This window comes from Callithrix jacchus, chromosome 15 (genome assembly GCF_049354715.1).
Source record: "Callithrix jacchus isolate 240 chromosome 15, calJac240_pri, whole genome shotgun sequence".
NCBI classification, from domain to species: Eukaryota; Metazoa; Chordata; class Mammalia; order Primates; family Cebidae; genus Callithrix; species Callithrix jacchus.
In genome coordinates this window covers 46,434,871-46,452,319 of record NC_133516.1, presented here as the reverse complement: position 1 = coordinate 46,452,319, position 17,449 = coordinate 46,434,871, and the positions used below count along the sequence as shown (strand labels likewise).

General features: G+C 37.7%; 1 protein-coding gene across 9 annotated transcripts in view; it reads left to right on the top strand.

The window, feature by feature from the left end:
• Positions 1 to 17,449, top strand: part of ADAMTS9 (ADAM metallopeptidase with thrombospondin type 1 motif 9) — a 170,608-nt gene that overhangs the window by 25,869 nt on the left and 127,290 nt on the right. For 6 of the 9 annotated variants that reach the window (XR_013527414.1, XR_013527413.1, XM_054245843.2 and 3 more), the window contains exons 4-11: positions 4,167 to 4,456; positions 6,984 to 7,067; positions 7,168 to 7,283; positions 8,203 to 8,243; positions 8,355 to 8,460; positions 11,944 to 12,090; positions 13,352 to 13,493; positions 15,480 to 15,584. Coding sequence is in view for 7 of the 9 variants with exons in the window: in XM_054245843.2 (XP_054101818.2) it covers positions 4,167 to 4,456; positions 6,984 to 7,067; positions 7,168 to 7,283; positions 8,203 to 8,243; positions 8,355 to 8,460; positions 11,944 to 12,090; positions 13,352 to 13,493; positions 15,480 to 15,584 (1,031 nt within the window). In the remaining 2 variants the exon portion in view is untranslated. The remainder of the gene's footprint in view (positions 1 to 4,166; positions 4,457 to 6,983; positions 7,068 to 7,167; positions 7,284 to 8,202; positions 8,244 to 8,354; positions 8,461 to 11,943; positions 12,091 to 13,351; positions 13,494 to 15,479; positions 15,585 to 17,449) is intronic. The other 3 variants (XM_078351404.1, XM_035276037.3, XM_078351405.1) reach the window with 1 other exon arrangement.

Genomic DNA, 17,449 nt, shown 5'->3' with positions numbered 1-17,449 from the left:
CAAGTCTAAACATGTATCTTTTATATACACCTGATACACATAGGCTGAAGGCAATTTTATTCAATAGTTTTATTAATTGTGTGCATGAAATAAAGTCTGTGTTAAATACTTATGTGTGGAATCTTCTGCTTGGTGATGTCATGTCAGCAATGTAAAAAGTTTTGAATTCTGGAGCATTTTGGATTTGGGGTTTTCAGATCAGGGATGCCCAACTTGTACTACTCTATTTTGTGTTTCTGTAGATTTACCTATTCTAGACATTGCTTATGATTGGAGTCATTTGATGTGTGGTCTTTTGTGACTCGCTTCTTTCACTTTTCTGGTAGAATAAAGTCCATCAAAGTGTTTTATATGATAAAAGGTCAATTTATCAGGAAGATATAAGAATTTTAAACATGTATGCACCTGATAACAAAGCACCAAAATACATGAAGCAAAAACTGACAGAAATGGAGGGAGAAAAAGACAATTCAACAACAATAATTGGAAACTTCAGTACCTCACTTTCAATAATGGATAGAACAGCCAGGCAGAAGAATGACAAGAAAGTAGAAAAGTTGCCCAACACTGTAAATCAACTACTAACATATCTATAGGACACGTTGCTCCCAAAACAGCAGCATGTTCTAAAATGCACATGATACATTCTCCAGCACGCACCAGATGCAAGAACATAAAACAAATTTCAATACACTTAAAAGGATAACAGTAATGCTGTTTTGGTTACATGTGTTTCTAATTTTGTTACATTCCTCATCACAATGTAACAAAATTAGAAATCAATTACAGACAAAAACGAGAAGCTCAAAAGTATGTGAAAATTAAATAGCACACTCCTAAATGAACAATGATTCAACAGAGAAATCAGAAAGTACTTCAAGATGAATGAAAAGGAAGACAATATATCAAAACATGGGATGCTGCTAAGGCAGGGCTTCTAGAAGAAAATCTATAGCATAGAAGTAAATACTTCTATGAAGAAAGACTAGAAGTCTCAAATCACTAACCTTCTATGTTAACAGAAAGAAAGAAAAGAACAAGTTAACAGTGAAGCAAGCAGAAGAAAAGAAATTGAGATTAGAGCAGAAATCAACAAATAAGAAATAGAAAACCAAAAGAGACTAAATCTTCTAAAATGTCTAAAATTTTACTTACTATAATAAAGCAAATTATAATATTTACAGAAGACATTAAGCAAGGATTATGTATTTTTCACAGTATAAGTGACATACTTTCTTAATGTATTAAAAAAACATGTAATTCTCAACATAGCTTTCCATATACCTGTTGTAAAAAACAAAAATCTTCGTGAAAATATCCACCAGCACTGTCTTTTCCTCAATTCGTATTCCCTTTGGAAGCTATCAACCAAATTATGAGCTCATTTCAAACTGCAGCTGTTGAGAAAACCGCCTGATAGAAAGAGCACAGTTTAGGGAATTTAACAAATCTATGACTGATTCCTCATACCTACACTTCCTGCAACGTGACTTTGGATAAGTTTCTAATTTCTTTGAGACTAATTTTCCTCATCGGAAAAATCGAGGTAATTTTCTCAGGTTGAAAGGATTAAGATAACATACATAAAGAGCCTAATTCAATGCCTGGTACATAATAGGTGTTTGATTAATATCTAGTCTATATTCATTTGATGATTTAAAGATTGATTGACCCTGTTACGCATATATTGAAAACTCGTATATGTATACCAATGCCGGTTGGTAAAAATGCAATACCCATTGGCATTATTATACACATGAGTGTTCTTGAAAGAAAAACTAGAAGAAGAATCTAATGTTACATCTTATTTATGTACCAGGTTTTTGACTAGTGATATTATCCGTAACAGGACTGCATATAACTTGTTTGACAGTTTGGACACATTTTACTGTATTAGTCCTCCCTTACCCTTGGGGTATATGTTCCAAGACCCACAGTGGATGCCTGAAACCACAGATAGTACCAAACCTGATTGCCATCAGTCAGAAAGTTTCTATTCCTGTCTTCCAACCACAAACTTAATGCCTTTGCATCTTAAGTAAACTTATTGTGCATTTTGCAGTTTGAGGTGCAACAGCAAAACTAGCAACAGTTTCTTTTCATTCTTCACAATTTCACAGAGAGAAGATTTGTTCCTATCATAGATCTAAACCTCATTTTTTTCTTTCCTTATTAAGTAGAGAACTTTCACCTTCTTGCTTAAAGGAAGCACTTTAAGGTTTATCTTTGGCTTATTCTGAATTACCAGCATCACTACTCTTGCACTCTGGGGCCATGATTAAGTAAAATAAGGATCCTTAAAACACAGCATTGCAATACCTCGACAGTTGGTCTGAGTGCTGGAATGGCTGCTAGGTGACTAATAGGTGGGGGGTGTATATAGGGTAGATAGCGAGCCTAAGGGATGAGTTCCCGCCCCAGGCAGGATGGGGCGGTATGTCGCCAGAGTCCCTCACACTGCTCAGAATGGTATGCAATTTAAAGGTTATGAATTATTTTTAGAATTTCCCATTTAATATTTTAGGACTGAGGTGACTGCAGGTAACTGAAACTAAGGGAACCGAAACCATGAAAAAGGGGGGACTGCTGTATTTTAATAATGACAAAACACTCAACTTGGGCAAAATATATATCCTGATCTCAACTGATTCTTTTTAGCAATTGATTATAATGGTCAAATATTTAGGCCTTTCAAATATGAAACCACTTACAATTTAACTGTTTTTAATTTTAATTTTTACTTTTGGTATTGATGTGACAAATTCTATTTCTTACATGTTAAGTATTAAAGCACATTTATGATCTGATAATCAAGATAACTGATTGAATCCTGTTTTTACTCAAAGTGTATTTTGGCAGGGACTTTACTGTTTATTCTGCCTATTATATAGTTGATGGTGTGAAAATGCAGTGTTTTCATCAGCAATATAAACTTCAAGCCAAGTTGGAGACTAGTGCTTCTCAAAATTTCACTGTTAATATCAATCACCTGTGAGTCTTGTTAAGTGTAGATTTAGGCCTAGGGTAGGGCCAAATAATCTACATTTTAAAAGGCTTCTAGGTGTTGTCAATTTTGCTGGTTCACGGACCCTACTTTGAGCAGCAAGACTATGGAGAACCCAAGATGAGGCCTAGGCATGAATTGGAAATGAGGAGAGCTAATCTGACATTATAAAGCATGGTCCCAGCTGCCTGCCCAAACTCTCTGAGTTTAATTTGTTTCCTTAACTAAACCCTGGAGTAAGTTAATTAAAAATTCAGAAACATGGAATTGCTGTGATCCTGTATTGAAATGATCTGATAAGGCAATAAAATACCTGGTTATGAATTTTCTACAGTTCCTTTGTATCATCCTGGCCACCTCTCAGACCTCTTTGTATTAGAGCTCATTAAATAACGTAAGTGGTATATATGAAACATTTCCATTTCCAGCTTTTTTTTTTTCCTTTTCTTTTCTTTCTTTCTTTATTTATTTTTTTGAGACAGAATCTCCCTTTGTCTCACCCAGGCTGGAGTGGAGTGCAGTGGCGCGATCTCAGTTTACCGCAGGCTCTGACTCCCAGGTTCAAGCAATTCTCATGCCTTAGCTTCCTGAGTAGCTGGGATAACAGACGAGTACCACCATGCCTGGCTAATTTTTGTATTTTGGGTAGAGACAGGGTTTGGCCGCATTCGTCAGGCTGGCCTCATGTGATCCACCTGTCTCAGTCTCCCAAAGTGCTGGGATTACAGGCATGAGCTACTGCGCCCAGCCTCTGTTTTAATTTTTTAGTGCTCTAGCTATGTTATTGGCCCTTACTATATCTATGGCAAATAACAATAAGAGTGGGATCCTTTGATTCAATCCCAACAAGTGTTTTGTTAACAAATGAAAAGAATAAGAATCACATGCAATTGTTTCCCTTAAGCTCAGGCCTGATTTACTAATACCCGAAGTGAGCAAGTATGAAAACAACCCAGAGAAGCTAATCTTAGATCATAAATTAATTAAAAGCTTAGGTAAAAGAAGAGGTGCATCTGTAGAGTCCACAGTATGCAGGACTTGTGTCAAATTACTTGTATGTAATTTGACCACAGAGGCATCAATTTATGATGTGTCAAATTGAATTCTTAATATAAAATAGATGTGGTTTGAAATGTAATGCTTACCATCTGATTTGTTACAGAACACAAAAATAGTCACAGGAAGGACAAGAGGAAAACCAGAAGAAGAAAATGGGGAGAAGGAATTAACCTGGCTGATGACGTGGCAGCATTAAACAGCGGCTTAGCGACGGAGGCATTATCTGCCTATGGTAACAAGACAGACAACACAAGGGAAAAGAGGACCCACAGAAGGACAAAACGTTTTTTATCCTATCCACGGTTTGTAGAGTTGTTGGTGGTGGCAGACAACAGAATGGTTTCATACCATGGAGAAAACCTTCAACACTATATTTTAACTTTAATGTCAATTGTAAGTACATTCAAACGAAGGTGATATATGAGGTCTCTAAATGTGCCATTGGGGAATGGGTTTCCACTCAGTGTTTTGGAGGACCATTCAGAGCTGGCATTTCAGCTATTCAAGCAAGTGACTGAAGAGAATATAAGATTACTTATTGGTTGCCTTTTTTAACTGACAATGGTTATCAGTATGGAATGTTTTGTTAGACAATGTTTCTTACTTAAAAGGTATAATTTTGAATCCTCCTGGCAACCCTGCCAGGTGAGATTATCATGCCCATTTTATAGATAAGAAAACTGAGTCTCAGAGGAGTTAGGTCACTTGCCCATGGTCAGGTAAAGCTAATAAATCACTCGCACTACTGCCTGTGACCTTTAGCTTGTCCAGTTCCCAAAACCAATGCTTTTTGCCTCACTTAGGAACTTGGCACAGCCAGGGGTGGAGATTCAGTAATTTGTAGGGATGCTGGTTGTGAACCATAGTCACCTGCAGAACTCCTAAAAATAGCCTCTTCCCCAGGCTTCTAATTAGGTAGCCTGGGCAGTGAGGCCTAGAAGGCTTTCATTCTATTTTTCTACTCCCATTTTGAATTGAAAACACAATATATTTGCACGATTTTTTAAAAATCAGAACCAAAGACTATTGTTAAAAAATAAGCATCCTTCTCTCTGCAGACTTCCAGGTCCCTTCCCAGAGGCAGCCACTGTTGAAAGTTTTTGTATGTGTTTCTAACAAGCACTGTCCAATAGAAATATCATACAAACCACATATTTAATTTTAAATGTATTTTAAATATTTTTCCTAATTTTAAATTTTCAAGTAGTCTCATTAAAAAAAAAAGTTTAAAAAAATGGCCAGGTGCAGTCACTCATGCCTGTAATCCCAACACTTGAGAAGGCCAAGATGGGACAATCTCTTGAGGTTCAGAGTTCAAGACCAGCCTGGGCATCATAGAAAGACCTGGTCTCTATAAAAATTAGCCAGGCGTGGTGGCATATACCTATATATACCTATAGTAGGCTTAGGTACTCGGGCTGAGGTGAGAGAATATCTTGAACCCAGGAGTTCGAGGCTGCAGTGAACCTTGATTGTACCACTGCACATCAGCCTTGGTGACAGAGTGAGACCCTGTCTCAAAAAAAAAGTAAAAAATAAACAGGTAAAATGAATTTTAGCAATATATTTATTTCATATCCAAATATTATTTCAAAAATTATTAATGAGACTATTTTTATAGTAAGCCTTCAATCTCAGCACATCTCAATTTGAGCAAGCCGCGTACTAGTACTCGGTAGCCACATGTGATGAGTGGCCGCTGTTGGGCAGTGCAGCATCCAGGTATTTCTTATGCAAACACGTGTGCATATACAACTCCTTTTCAAACAGGAGACATTTTCACATACTGTATTACACATTACTATTTTATTTGACAGTTCGAGATGCTTCCAGAAAAGCCCATATAGACCTCCTCTTACTCATTTTCAGCCATAGCTTGACATTCCTTTTAATGGATGAGCCCTAATTTACATGAACTAAGACTTATTTTTAATAAATCCCCCAGATGAACATGAAAAGCAGTCCTGTTTGGGGATAGCTTTAGGGTTTCTGCTTCCTCCCTGTGGCCTATGGTGCTCCTTGCCTTTTTGTTTTGTGACCCAGTCCTCTCTGCCCCACAGTCCTGCCTGGTCTCCATGCCCCTCTCACCCCCATATGATGCTCAGTCCCAGATACCCCAGCCCTCTCATGCCCAGGAGAGAAGGGAACATCTAATCAGGCCCTGCCCATGCACAGTCTCATTTTTACCATTTAATTTCATATCTCTCATAAGAATTTTGATTATGAACATAGACTATGAATCAAACTGCTCTAGGTTGAGAATTCTGACTCTTGTTACTCACCAGTGTGTGGCCACAGACAAGTGACTTAATTTCTCTGAGTGACTTAGTTTTCTTATCTGTTGAACAGAGACTGTAATAGTTCCCAGCCCAGAATTTTGCAGTATAGTGACTAAATACATGTGTGTATATAGTTTTCAGCCAGTATCTAGTTCAAATAGGCATTTAGTAAATTTTAGCTCTTATAATTAATTATAATAATGCAAAGTTAAAACCCCACCAGGTTAACAAGTTTGTCAAGGACACAAATGGGTAGTAAACATTAAAGAACAGCAGTGTTGGCTAACATGTACCCAATGTGAGATTCTATAAGTTGGCAATATAGGACTTCAAATGAGAGGAAAGAGCTTGATGGAAAATTAATATCCATTGTTCTGGTACAGAGAACCATTAAGTCACGTGGCAATGCAATTTCAGAGGAATTTAAACTTGTTTGAATTCACTGTTATCTAAAACTTGATCTGTGAATTTTACGAAGAGACTTTACAAAAAGGATTGTTGAATGAATGAAAAATTCACTACCACAAAATGCATATGTTGCCAGAAACGTAAAAAAGAGGTGGAGCCCAACGTAAGACGTGACTTGCTTATTGCTTACACAGAGTTCACAATTAACTTTGAAAAATTTATCTTGGTTGCAGGTAGCCTCTATCTATAAAGACCCAAGTATTGGAAATTTAATTAATATTGTTATTGTGAACTTAATTGTGATTCATAATGAACAGGTAATAAAGTTTTTTTCTTTTTTCTTCTAACTGTATCCGAAATGGCATATCTAATTGGTATTGGTACAACAGATTAACCATAAATCTTCTCTGAATTTAGGATGGGCCTTCCATATCTTTTAATGCTCAGACAACATTAAAAAACTTTTGCCAGTGGCAGCATTCGAAGAACCATCCAGGTGGAATCCATCATGATACTGCTGTTCTCTTAACAAGGTATTTGGATTTCTTATTCCTCAGATCTTTCAGCCTTAGGTCAAGTTGGGATGTGGTCACACATTATTAATAGTCAGCTGCTAGTAGAGGGTTTCTCAGCTTAGGCACTGTTGGCATTTTGGGCTGGATAATTCTTTCTGTACATTGCAAGATGTTTAGCAGCATCTCTGGCCTCTGCTCACTACATATCAGTAGTATTTCCTCCCTCAGCTGTGGCAAGCAACAGTGTCTCCAGACATTTCCACTGCCCCTGGAGGATGATAGAATCACCTTGTTGAGAGCCACTAACCCATAGATGCCAGATAAGGAATAAATGTGTTATTTAACAGGAAAGGGTAGCTGCTATTTAGATGGACCAGGCATTGCCATGTAGTGTGTGAGTTCAGTGTTGCCAGCTTTTGTGATTTTGCAAAAGCCAGAAAAATAAATCTTTTAAAATGTGAAACCTCCCAGTTCTTCTGTGGTAGTTATCATTGCAAAATGTTAAAACACTGTAGCAACAAAGAGGCGTGCTGTCTTAATTGTGTCTCCTGCCTCCCTGCCATCGCTGTTGCGGGTCATGAGCACGTCCTCTAAATGAAAGTAAGTGAAAGGTATCTTGCACCTTCGGAGGAATGTTTTCAAAGAGTCTTTACAAAACTAGAATCACTTACCCCAGGGTACTGGTAAAAGTACTGTTTGGAGAGGTTTCTTATGGCTCTGTGGCCACCTTTGCCACAGAAGAAGACTTTTTAATGTAGTAATTTGTAATTCTTAAATCAACGATTCCAAAAAGTTTTTGAGTTTTGAAACTCTGGCCTTATGAATTTGCTTTTTATAACCCTCACCCCGACGTGTATGCCTGGGAGACCCTTAAGTATTTACTTGTATTGACATTTATCTTTGATGTTATCAAGGCCTAAGTCTGCTTTGCTTTCAGGCAGGATATCTGCAGAGCTCACGACAAATGTGATACCTTAGGTGAGTCCTCTGTGCATCACCTCTATTGCTGAAACAGTTTGCTACATGTTTTTATTTCAAGCCACAGTTGCTTTTCAGAGTAAATCCTTGTTGGTTTTTTTCTTCTAATAGGTCTGGCTGAACTGGGAACCATTTGTGATCCCTACAGAAGTTGTTCTATTAGTGAAGATAGTGGATTGAGTACAGCTTTTACAATCGCCCATGAGCTGGGCCATGTGTGAGTTTCCTTTCAGTAATTTCATTTAATTCAGAGTGACCTAAAACCTTTTGTTCCTTCACATCAGTGAGCATACTTGACTTTAGAGGGTGTAAGACACTTCCCGAGTCATAGTAGCCTTTGCAGGGTTGAAGAGCTTTGAACCTAATTGGGTGAAATGACTTTGACTTCCGAAAGTTGAGTAAATGCAGTGCACTCTCTTTAGCCGTAACTTGTGTGTGTCTTTGGTTTAACTGCTCGAGTTTAATACATAAGGCCTAATAGTCTCCTTTCCTATTGTGAACTGGAGAAATTGAGTCTTTCTATTTCTTCCACTGAAGCAGAGGCTATATTTGCCTAGAGAACTTTCCTGATTTAACATCTTTGTCTCAGAGGGTCCTTCAACATTATTCTGGTCCCCAAGATTTTTACAAATCCAGACAATTCCTGATTCTATGATACACAGTTCTAATTCTGATATTTAGCATCTGGGAACAGTAATATCCCCTTTTCAGGAAAGAAAATTAAAAAAAAAAAGAAATCATTTCCTAATTATGGTCACTAAGTGGCCATTATGAAATGGCTTTCCCCTTTTGTTTTTTGGAGACAGCATATTTAGAACATGGGGAAAAACGCTGCAAATTTACTAGAAATTATTCTGAGTTTTGATCTGCAGTATTTTCTTTCTAGAACGATTACTTATACTATCATTTTTAAATAATTTTCTGAAAAATATTATTTTTATTTGAGATTAAGTTTCACTCTTGTTTCCCATGCTGAAGTGCAATGGTTCAGTCTTGGCTTACTGCAGCCTCCATCTCGCGGGTTCAAGTGATTCTCCTGCCTCAGCCTCCCGAGTAGCTGGAATTGCAGGCACCCAACACATGGCCCGCTAATTTTTGTATTTTTGTAGAGATGGGGTTTCACCATGTTGGCCAGGATGGTCTTGAACTCTTGACCTCAGGTGGTTCACCCACCTCAGCCTCCCAAAGTGTGTACCCAGCCAGTAAAAGGATATTATTAATATAATATAGCTGTAGATCAGTTGGTGTGGCAGATGATAACTTTACTTAGAGCTAACATCATCTATTAAGCAAGCTTTTCATTTATACATTAAGGTCCCTTATGTGCAGTGTAGTGTACCAGGCACAGAGCAAGATGCATATACACCATGTCTCCAATTTAGTTCAATATATAACAGGTATGTTTTTAAACTAGTACCTTTCAAACATATTTTAAGAGCACACCCCTTTTCTTTTCTCCAAAGGAAATACAGTTAGATGCCCCACATTTAGAACACAAAAGAGGTATGGTTTTCCATTAAGCATTTGTGGCAGGCCCAATCTGCTGAGTCAGCATCCTTTCTATCCTTGTGGTTTCTGAGGCAACTTTGTGAAACTCAGGGAAGCTTTGAAGGGAATTCCAGTTCCAGCTTCCCCAACTTAGTAGCCATGGGACTTGATCAAATAATTAAACCTCTCTATGGCTCAGTTTCCTCGTCTGCAAAATGCAGATAGTAAGAGTACATGTATAGAATTTCTTATCCAAAATGCATGGGATCAAAAGTGTTTTGGGTTTTGGATTATCTCTGATGTTTGCAATATTTGTATATACATAATGAGATATCTTGGGAATGGTACTCAAATTTAAACAAGAAATTTATGTTTTATATATACCTTATGCATATAGCCTAGAGGTAATTTTATATGGTACTTTTAAATAATTTTGTGCATGAAACAAAGTTTGTGTTAAGCATTTATATGTGGAATTTTCCACTTGTGTTACGTTGGCACTCAAAAAGTTTCTGATTTTGGAGGATTTTTCATTTTGAGATTAAGGATGCTCAACCTGTAGTATTCACTGGGTGAAGTAAGTGATTAAACAAAATGAAGCATCTAAAGTATTTAGCACATTTTCTGGTGTATGTGAAGGCGGAAAAGTTTTTGTTATTATTGTTTGTAAGTGTCTAGTAAGTATTTATTACTATTTAACTTCTGCAGTGAGCAAATGTTGAGTGACATTTGAATGAAAATAATTTTTCAGCTTATTTACATGAAATAAAGTTGACTTTATCAAGTCAGGTTATTGTGGGGGTGGGAATAAACATCATCTGGGGATGGGAAATAAATACTACTGTCGAGAAACCACTAAAATGTGAATGCCTTACTTGTTTTGGGTTTGTTGATGCAGGTATTGCATTGATTAGGCATCAGGGGAACTAGAAACCAAGGCATTCATTCTTTTAAGAAAATAGACTCAAGCATAAGAATCTCACGTATTAAGAATTATTTCTAACTTCAACTAAGATTGAGTTTTTCTGTCTCTATTGGCAAGTATTAAGAGACATAAACTTTAAAGAAAAGGGGAAAAATGTGACTAAATCAATGGAATAGACTCCATAGGCTGTTATTCCAACTTTTACATGATGCAAATCTACATGCTTCTGTCTGACTCACTTATTTCTGTAATCAAGGGGAACTAGTGAAGGGAATTCTCCCTCAATGCTAAATTAATCACATGCATCAATTCTGTGATTGGGGATAGCCATCAGAGAGAGGGAAGGTGACCCTTCTGAGGTTGTCACCCGGTGGATAATTGCCTGAGTTGAGAATGGCATGTGGGTCACAGAATTGATTTTTCTCGATTTAGGAAATACTTCCTTTTTTTTTTTTTTTTTCCCCACTTCTTCTGGCTAAGCCAAGAATGGCAAGTATGTGTTCATGCTGCTGCATTCCCTTCCAGGCCCATGAGGATATTGGCAATCCTTCACAGCCTTCTCACAGGCGGAACCTAGATTAATTTAAGAATCCTTTCGTGCCTGGCTTTTCAGGAAGCTAATACCAATCAATTGTTGTTGGCATGAAGCATGAAACGATTTGCCATCTCTGAGTTAAGCCAGTTGAATTGGCATGCCTCTGGTTTCCATGCATAGCACTACCTTCTATGGATTTTACTGTACACAAACTTTGCATGCCTTTAGAATGATGTACCTACACAGGTATATCATTTGTCAGCCTGATCCAAAAAGGGGGAGATGCCAAGACCCATAGTGAGCCTCTTATTAGAAAGCTCTTGGCTTCAATTTTTGACACTTTCCTGACTCTTTATATTCATGTTATCATAACCTGCCAAATTCTTGACTCTATAAATTGCTCTTTAACAGTGTATTAGGAATTCCAGCGACTGTATTCTAGCACCAACTACAGCATATTCAGAGCCTCTGCAATTCCAGAAAGTACAATTAAACCAAACACATGGCCCAACTCACATCTTTTAAAATACATTTTATAATTTATACTTTGTAGTAAGTTGGGTGAGAATTATATTTTAATCTACACACTATCTTGAATTGTCTTAAGTTTTGTTCTGCTTACCAGGATTCAGGTTCTTATCCAAAATGCAGGTAATTATTTTTCTCTTTGATGAATGCATTCTTGGAGCAGTTAGGACAGTATGATCCCTTGGTGTTTACTGACATTCTCATCATTGTCTCATTGCCTTCAGGTTTAACATGCCTCACGATGACAACAACAAATGTAAAGAAGAAGGAGTTAAGAGTCCCCAGCATGTCATGGCTCCGACACTGAACTTCTACACCAACCCCTGGATGTGGTCAAAGTGTAGTCGGAAATACATCACTGAGTTTTTAGAGTAAGGCTTGAACATTCTTTTAGCACAAACTTCTAGTGCCTGGCCTGCGTGTAGTGAACTAATTGTGGGAAAGGCAATACCAAGTCAAATATTCCTTTTGAGTTATTTTTGTTGATATTCCTTAGAGGAGGCAAAAAAAAAAAAATACTCTCTGATATCTGCGTCGTTTATATCCTTGCCAGAGTTTAGAAGATTATAGACTGAGCTAAAGAAAAGGTTGGAATCTTAAAGAGAATGTGGAAATGTTGCTTCTTTTTTGGGTTAAGTTTTGAGATTTGTTCGAACATTGGGTGAGGGACTATGAATGTGATTTCTTGACGAAGGTTGCAAGTATTTATACATTTCTAATTTAGTAATTTTGGCCTGGAAAGGAGTGGGGTAGTGAGATGATCCCAAAGCAGATTCTGTGGATAAGTAGAAATTACAGCGGCTCCCACATTGTTGAATTGAGGACATTCTCTCTCTGCCTCACTCTTCTTCTCTCCTCTCCCTCTTTCCTCCCCCTTTTCTCTATTTTTCCCATTTCCTTCCTTTTCTTGTTTTTTTTTAAGCTTCCTGCTAGGTTGCTCAAAGATCCAATTACATTATACAATGCCCCTGTGTCACAGATTTATTGCTCTTCTCTCTCAGAAGTATGAAAGGTTAAGTGATTGTCCCAGAGTCACTGGGTGTATATTTCTGCAACCACAGGGCAGAGGAGGCTTTATTAATCAGAACTCACCAGGTGTGAATTTTCCAGGAGAGGTGTTTGCTGAAAAGTGAAAGAACTGGAAGGTTGCTGTTTTTCTTTTTAGCCAGATGGTGTAAGGTGTTTTCTTTTTAGCCAGATGGTGTAAGGTGTATGGTGTAAGTCATTGATTCGCTCATGCATCCCTTCAGCGAACATTTACTAAGCACCTGTCGTCATGGACAGGGCCCTGTGCTTGGATGAAAAAGACACTATCTTTGCCCCTAAGAAGCTTACAGTCTATTGGGAACAATGGTAAAAAATAAACAGATAATTGCTGTGAAGTGTGATCAACTTTGTAACAGATGTGTATTTCCTACTGGCGATGTTGTATTCATTGCATGTGGTTCTACAAAGTTGACAGCGAAAACATAACTTCAGCATCTCGATCTAATCTTAGATGTAAAGAATAAAGCACATGTTAAAAAGTAACTGTCATCTCTACCATTACAATGGTGGGGAGGCCTTTATTGTTATCCAGAGCCCTTACAGCCACCGTTCTCAACATTTGCCTGTTTCTGTGTGTTTCCATAGCACTGGTTATGGCGAGTGTTTGCTTAATGAACCTGAATCCAGACCCTATCCTTTGCCTGTCCAACTGCCAGGCATCCTTTACAACGTGAATAAACAATGTGAATTGATTTTTGGACCAGGTTCTCAGGTGTGCCCATATATGGTAAGTGTACAAGGGCCACTTCTGCCCTTATTATTGATTCTGCACTTCTTTTTATTCATAGTTTTCCATTGGATTCTTATTCTAATATAAACTACCCAAGGAAAAGTGTGAGTAAATTAATGATCATAACAATGATGAGGATGGCACAATAGTACTATTGTGCAGTGTTAAATAGTGCTTTACCTGCACATTCTCATTTCACGCTCATGGCAGCCCAAAAGGGAGATACCATCACCACTTTCATTTTAGAAGTGAAAGTGAAGCTCAGAGGCAGCAAGGTTACAGAGCTCAGCTTTTTTCTTTTCTTGTCGCCTTTAATGCCCTATGACTCATCCAGGTGACCTGAATTATAGGAACTCTTTTAGACTCAGAAGTAATTCATGAGACAAATATGTTTCTGTGTTTTAGTTTGTCAAGGTAGCATCCTGGGACTACCTGGGGCTTGAAATCATTTCTGGTGGAGCCTCCGCTGGGGTGGCTGTGTGATAATTTGATGTATGTGTTGTGGATGTTTGGGCCAGTGATAGAATATAGCAATTATCAGGTTGCAGATGAGTAGAACTGTGCTTCTATGGGGTGGCCTATTCTGTCTCTTTGGGGCAGCGTGTGTGAGTTTCTTTTGCTGGGAGCGTCTTCAGAGATTGCCTGGTGAATTGAGAAGTACAATAGTATTCCATGGAAACAGTAACAAAATTTTGAGTAAACTTGATTCATGGTGATATTTGTTTCTGAGTTATTCATGATAGGAAAAATTAGGAGTCATTGAAATGCCAAGCAAAAGAAAGGTTAAGCAAATTATAGTGTCTCCCTTTTATAGCAATTGAAAATGATCTACATCTGGGAACATGCTCCTGATACAATTCTAAGATAACAAGATAAACAATTTTATAAAGTATGATCTCAACTCTAAAGGGGGAGAAAAAGTACAGAAAAGACTGCGTGTTTGAAATTATTTTCTGTTTTAAAAAAATTAACTTAATACTTTCACAGCTTTTCTACTATAAGTATGGTTTATTTTAATAATCACAAAAAATAAAAAAAATTAAAAAAAATCTTTTTTTTTTTTTTTTGAGATGGAGTCTTGCTCCTTCACCAGGCATGCAATCTTGGCTCACTGCACCCTCCGCCTCCTGGGTTCAAGTGATTCTTCTGCCTCAGCCTCCAGAGTAGCTAGGACCACAGGCACGGGCAACCACACCAGGCTAATTTTTTGTATTTTTAGTAGAGATGGGGTTTCACCATGTTGGCCAGGATGATCTCAATCTCTTGACCTCGTGATCCACCCACCTCGGCCTCCCAAAGTGCTGGGATTACAGGCATGAGCCACCATGCCCAGCCCAAAAAAAAAAATCTTTTAAAAGTATGTCCTGAAATAGAGCTAAATATATCAACTGGAATAAATCTTTTATATATATATATATATATATATATATATATATATTGTTTAGAGGAGGAAGAAAGCAAGTTATAGGATATGTCAGTATGGTACAGTTGTTGATGAAGTTGACCAAGTTCACAAGTATTTATGCACTTCTAATTTGGTAATTTTGGCCTGGAAAGCGGTGGGGTAGTAAGTTGCAAAGCTTAAATGCTGTCCATTACTGAAGATTTATATGCATTTGTAATAAAAGTGTTGGGAATGATGACGTGATCAACTCCTCAGGATTGTGGTCACTTCTGGTAAGGAAGAGAAGGGAAAGGGACCTCAGATGAGTACATAGGGCCTTCAGCTGTACTGGTGAAGTTTTCTTTCCTTAGCTTGGTGGTGGGTACCTGGATATCCATTACCAGGCATAGAAACATGTTTTATGGGCTGCTGTCTATAGGTCTTGAAATATTTTAGCATTTATCATACCAAGAAAAGAATTTCCTTTCCCACTTACCCTAAATCATTGGTGAAACATTAGTTGAAAGCAAGATTTTCCCTGTTTAATACTGTCAGATAAATCACTTGCCACTCATTTGTCATTCCATTGAATTGAGCAGATGCAGTGTAGACGGCTCTGGTGCAATAATGTCGATGGAGTACACAAAGGCTGCCGGACTCAGCACACACCCTGGGCCGATGGGACGGAGTGCGAGCCTGGAAAGGCAAGTAATGCCCTGTTCTGTCCTTCTGTCTTAAGGCAGAAATGTGCATGATTTTGGCTGTATGATCAGACACTGATATTTAGAATATAAGATAATGCAGTCTGTTTTAGCATGCATAGTATTTTTTTTAGAGGGTAGATGTTTAGCTTACTATTAAAAATTGAAAAACTTAACATTATAGCATAATGCTGATACCAGGAAATATACCTATCATTATTGCTTCAATATTAAGACATTCTCTCAACTTAAGACCTTCTCTCATTTAAACATTTCTAAAATCCCAGTGTGTTTTTCAAGTTATGGGAACACCTAATGTGAGATTGTATTTCTTTTCCTTCTCTCTCTTTTGGGGGTGGTACTGGAAAGCTGTTGGTAAGTTGATAGAACAGTTTAGAATCAAGGAAATACAGAAATAGAGTGCGGTTATTGCAGGTACTACTATGATACCAGGCTTTTAGCAACCACTGTTATTCCCTTTAAGGAGCTATAATGTCATCCAGGATATATCCAAATCCAAGTTCTCGTGAGCTGGTTATAATGGTTCCTACTTATTTGTTAATAGCTAAACAAAATCTGCTACTTATGTGGTCCAATGGTAACTGTGTCTCACACACCTGGGAGTATGATTAACCTAACCTTCTGTACCTAGTGTGCTTCTAAAAAATGGTGGCATGTTACTGATATTCACCCCCAAAAATTAAGGGACAAAAGTTTTAGATATAAATCCTGATTAAAAAAAAACACACATGAAAAATGGCATCCTGTCACTTACCAAGGATACAATCCCTGAAGGATATTTCTGAGTGTTTTGTCATCCTTATATATGTTTTTCCCTTTTTTCTCTCTTTTTTCCATTGTCCACCTTACTTACTTTTAATAATTTATTCTCATCTCTATTCCTCTTCCTCCACTTTACTGTATAGAATCAGTACCACCCAGAATGTTTCTGTGGAGGAAGTCCTAAGAGAGGATGAAACTTAACTCCCTGTTCCCTGATCTAATAGACAAGAAACTGAGAACAATGAGTAATTTGTCCAAGGTCACTCAGATCATGTGGGGCAGCCCCTCCGCACCCTCATTTCCTCCACTGCTTTGTCTGAAGGGGCAGCAGGGTCTACTGGAGTGACCCTAACTCAAGCTCCCCCCATTTCTGGTGGTCAAAGAGGAAGACTAGTGGTTTCTTCCGTGGACAGGACATGAAAGTTATTTTAAAAATATAAAGTCTAATGCAAAAATAAAACATTATAATGAAGATGCTTTTATATTTGACTTAAATGGGCAACAAACTCAGCTCATGTTCTCATTTCTCCATAGCTGGGACCTCATCAATTGAGAATACAGCTTTCCTCAATAACAACCTAACAAAAAGTTTATACAAATACATGCGTAATAGCTTCTAGAGCTTTCACTAGTAAAGAGAAATATAGCTATTTGGCCAAAGAGTGAATCTTTGCAAGACATGCAACTTAGTGCATTGGTGGCTACAAAATCCTTGTTTTGTCTGAGAACCCATGGCAGCCATTAAAAATTGAATATGGCACTCATTCTTAAAAAATCAAGATATGGCCTCAGAGTCCTGCTAAACACAAAGACCCAAACAACTGCTACCAGCTGGTGGGGGATCCTATTTGACAACTTGGTTAGTTGGCTTGGGTTAGAACCAGCCCATTATATTACTTCAGCTGAATCTGTTTGATCTCAGTGAAATCACTGGTATTGTGTTGTGGTTCTCAACCCAATGGATCCACCCACTGTTTCTATTTCTGACACATGTTATTGCTGGAAAAAAAAAACACACACACACACAGCAAAGAAACTTTTCAATCATGTGTTGAAATGACTTGTATTTAGTAAAATTGTCATAA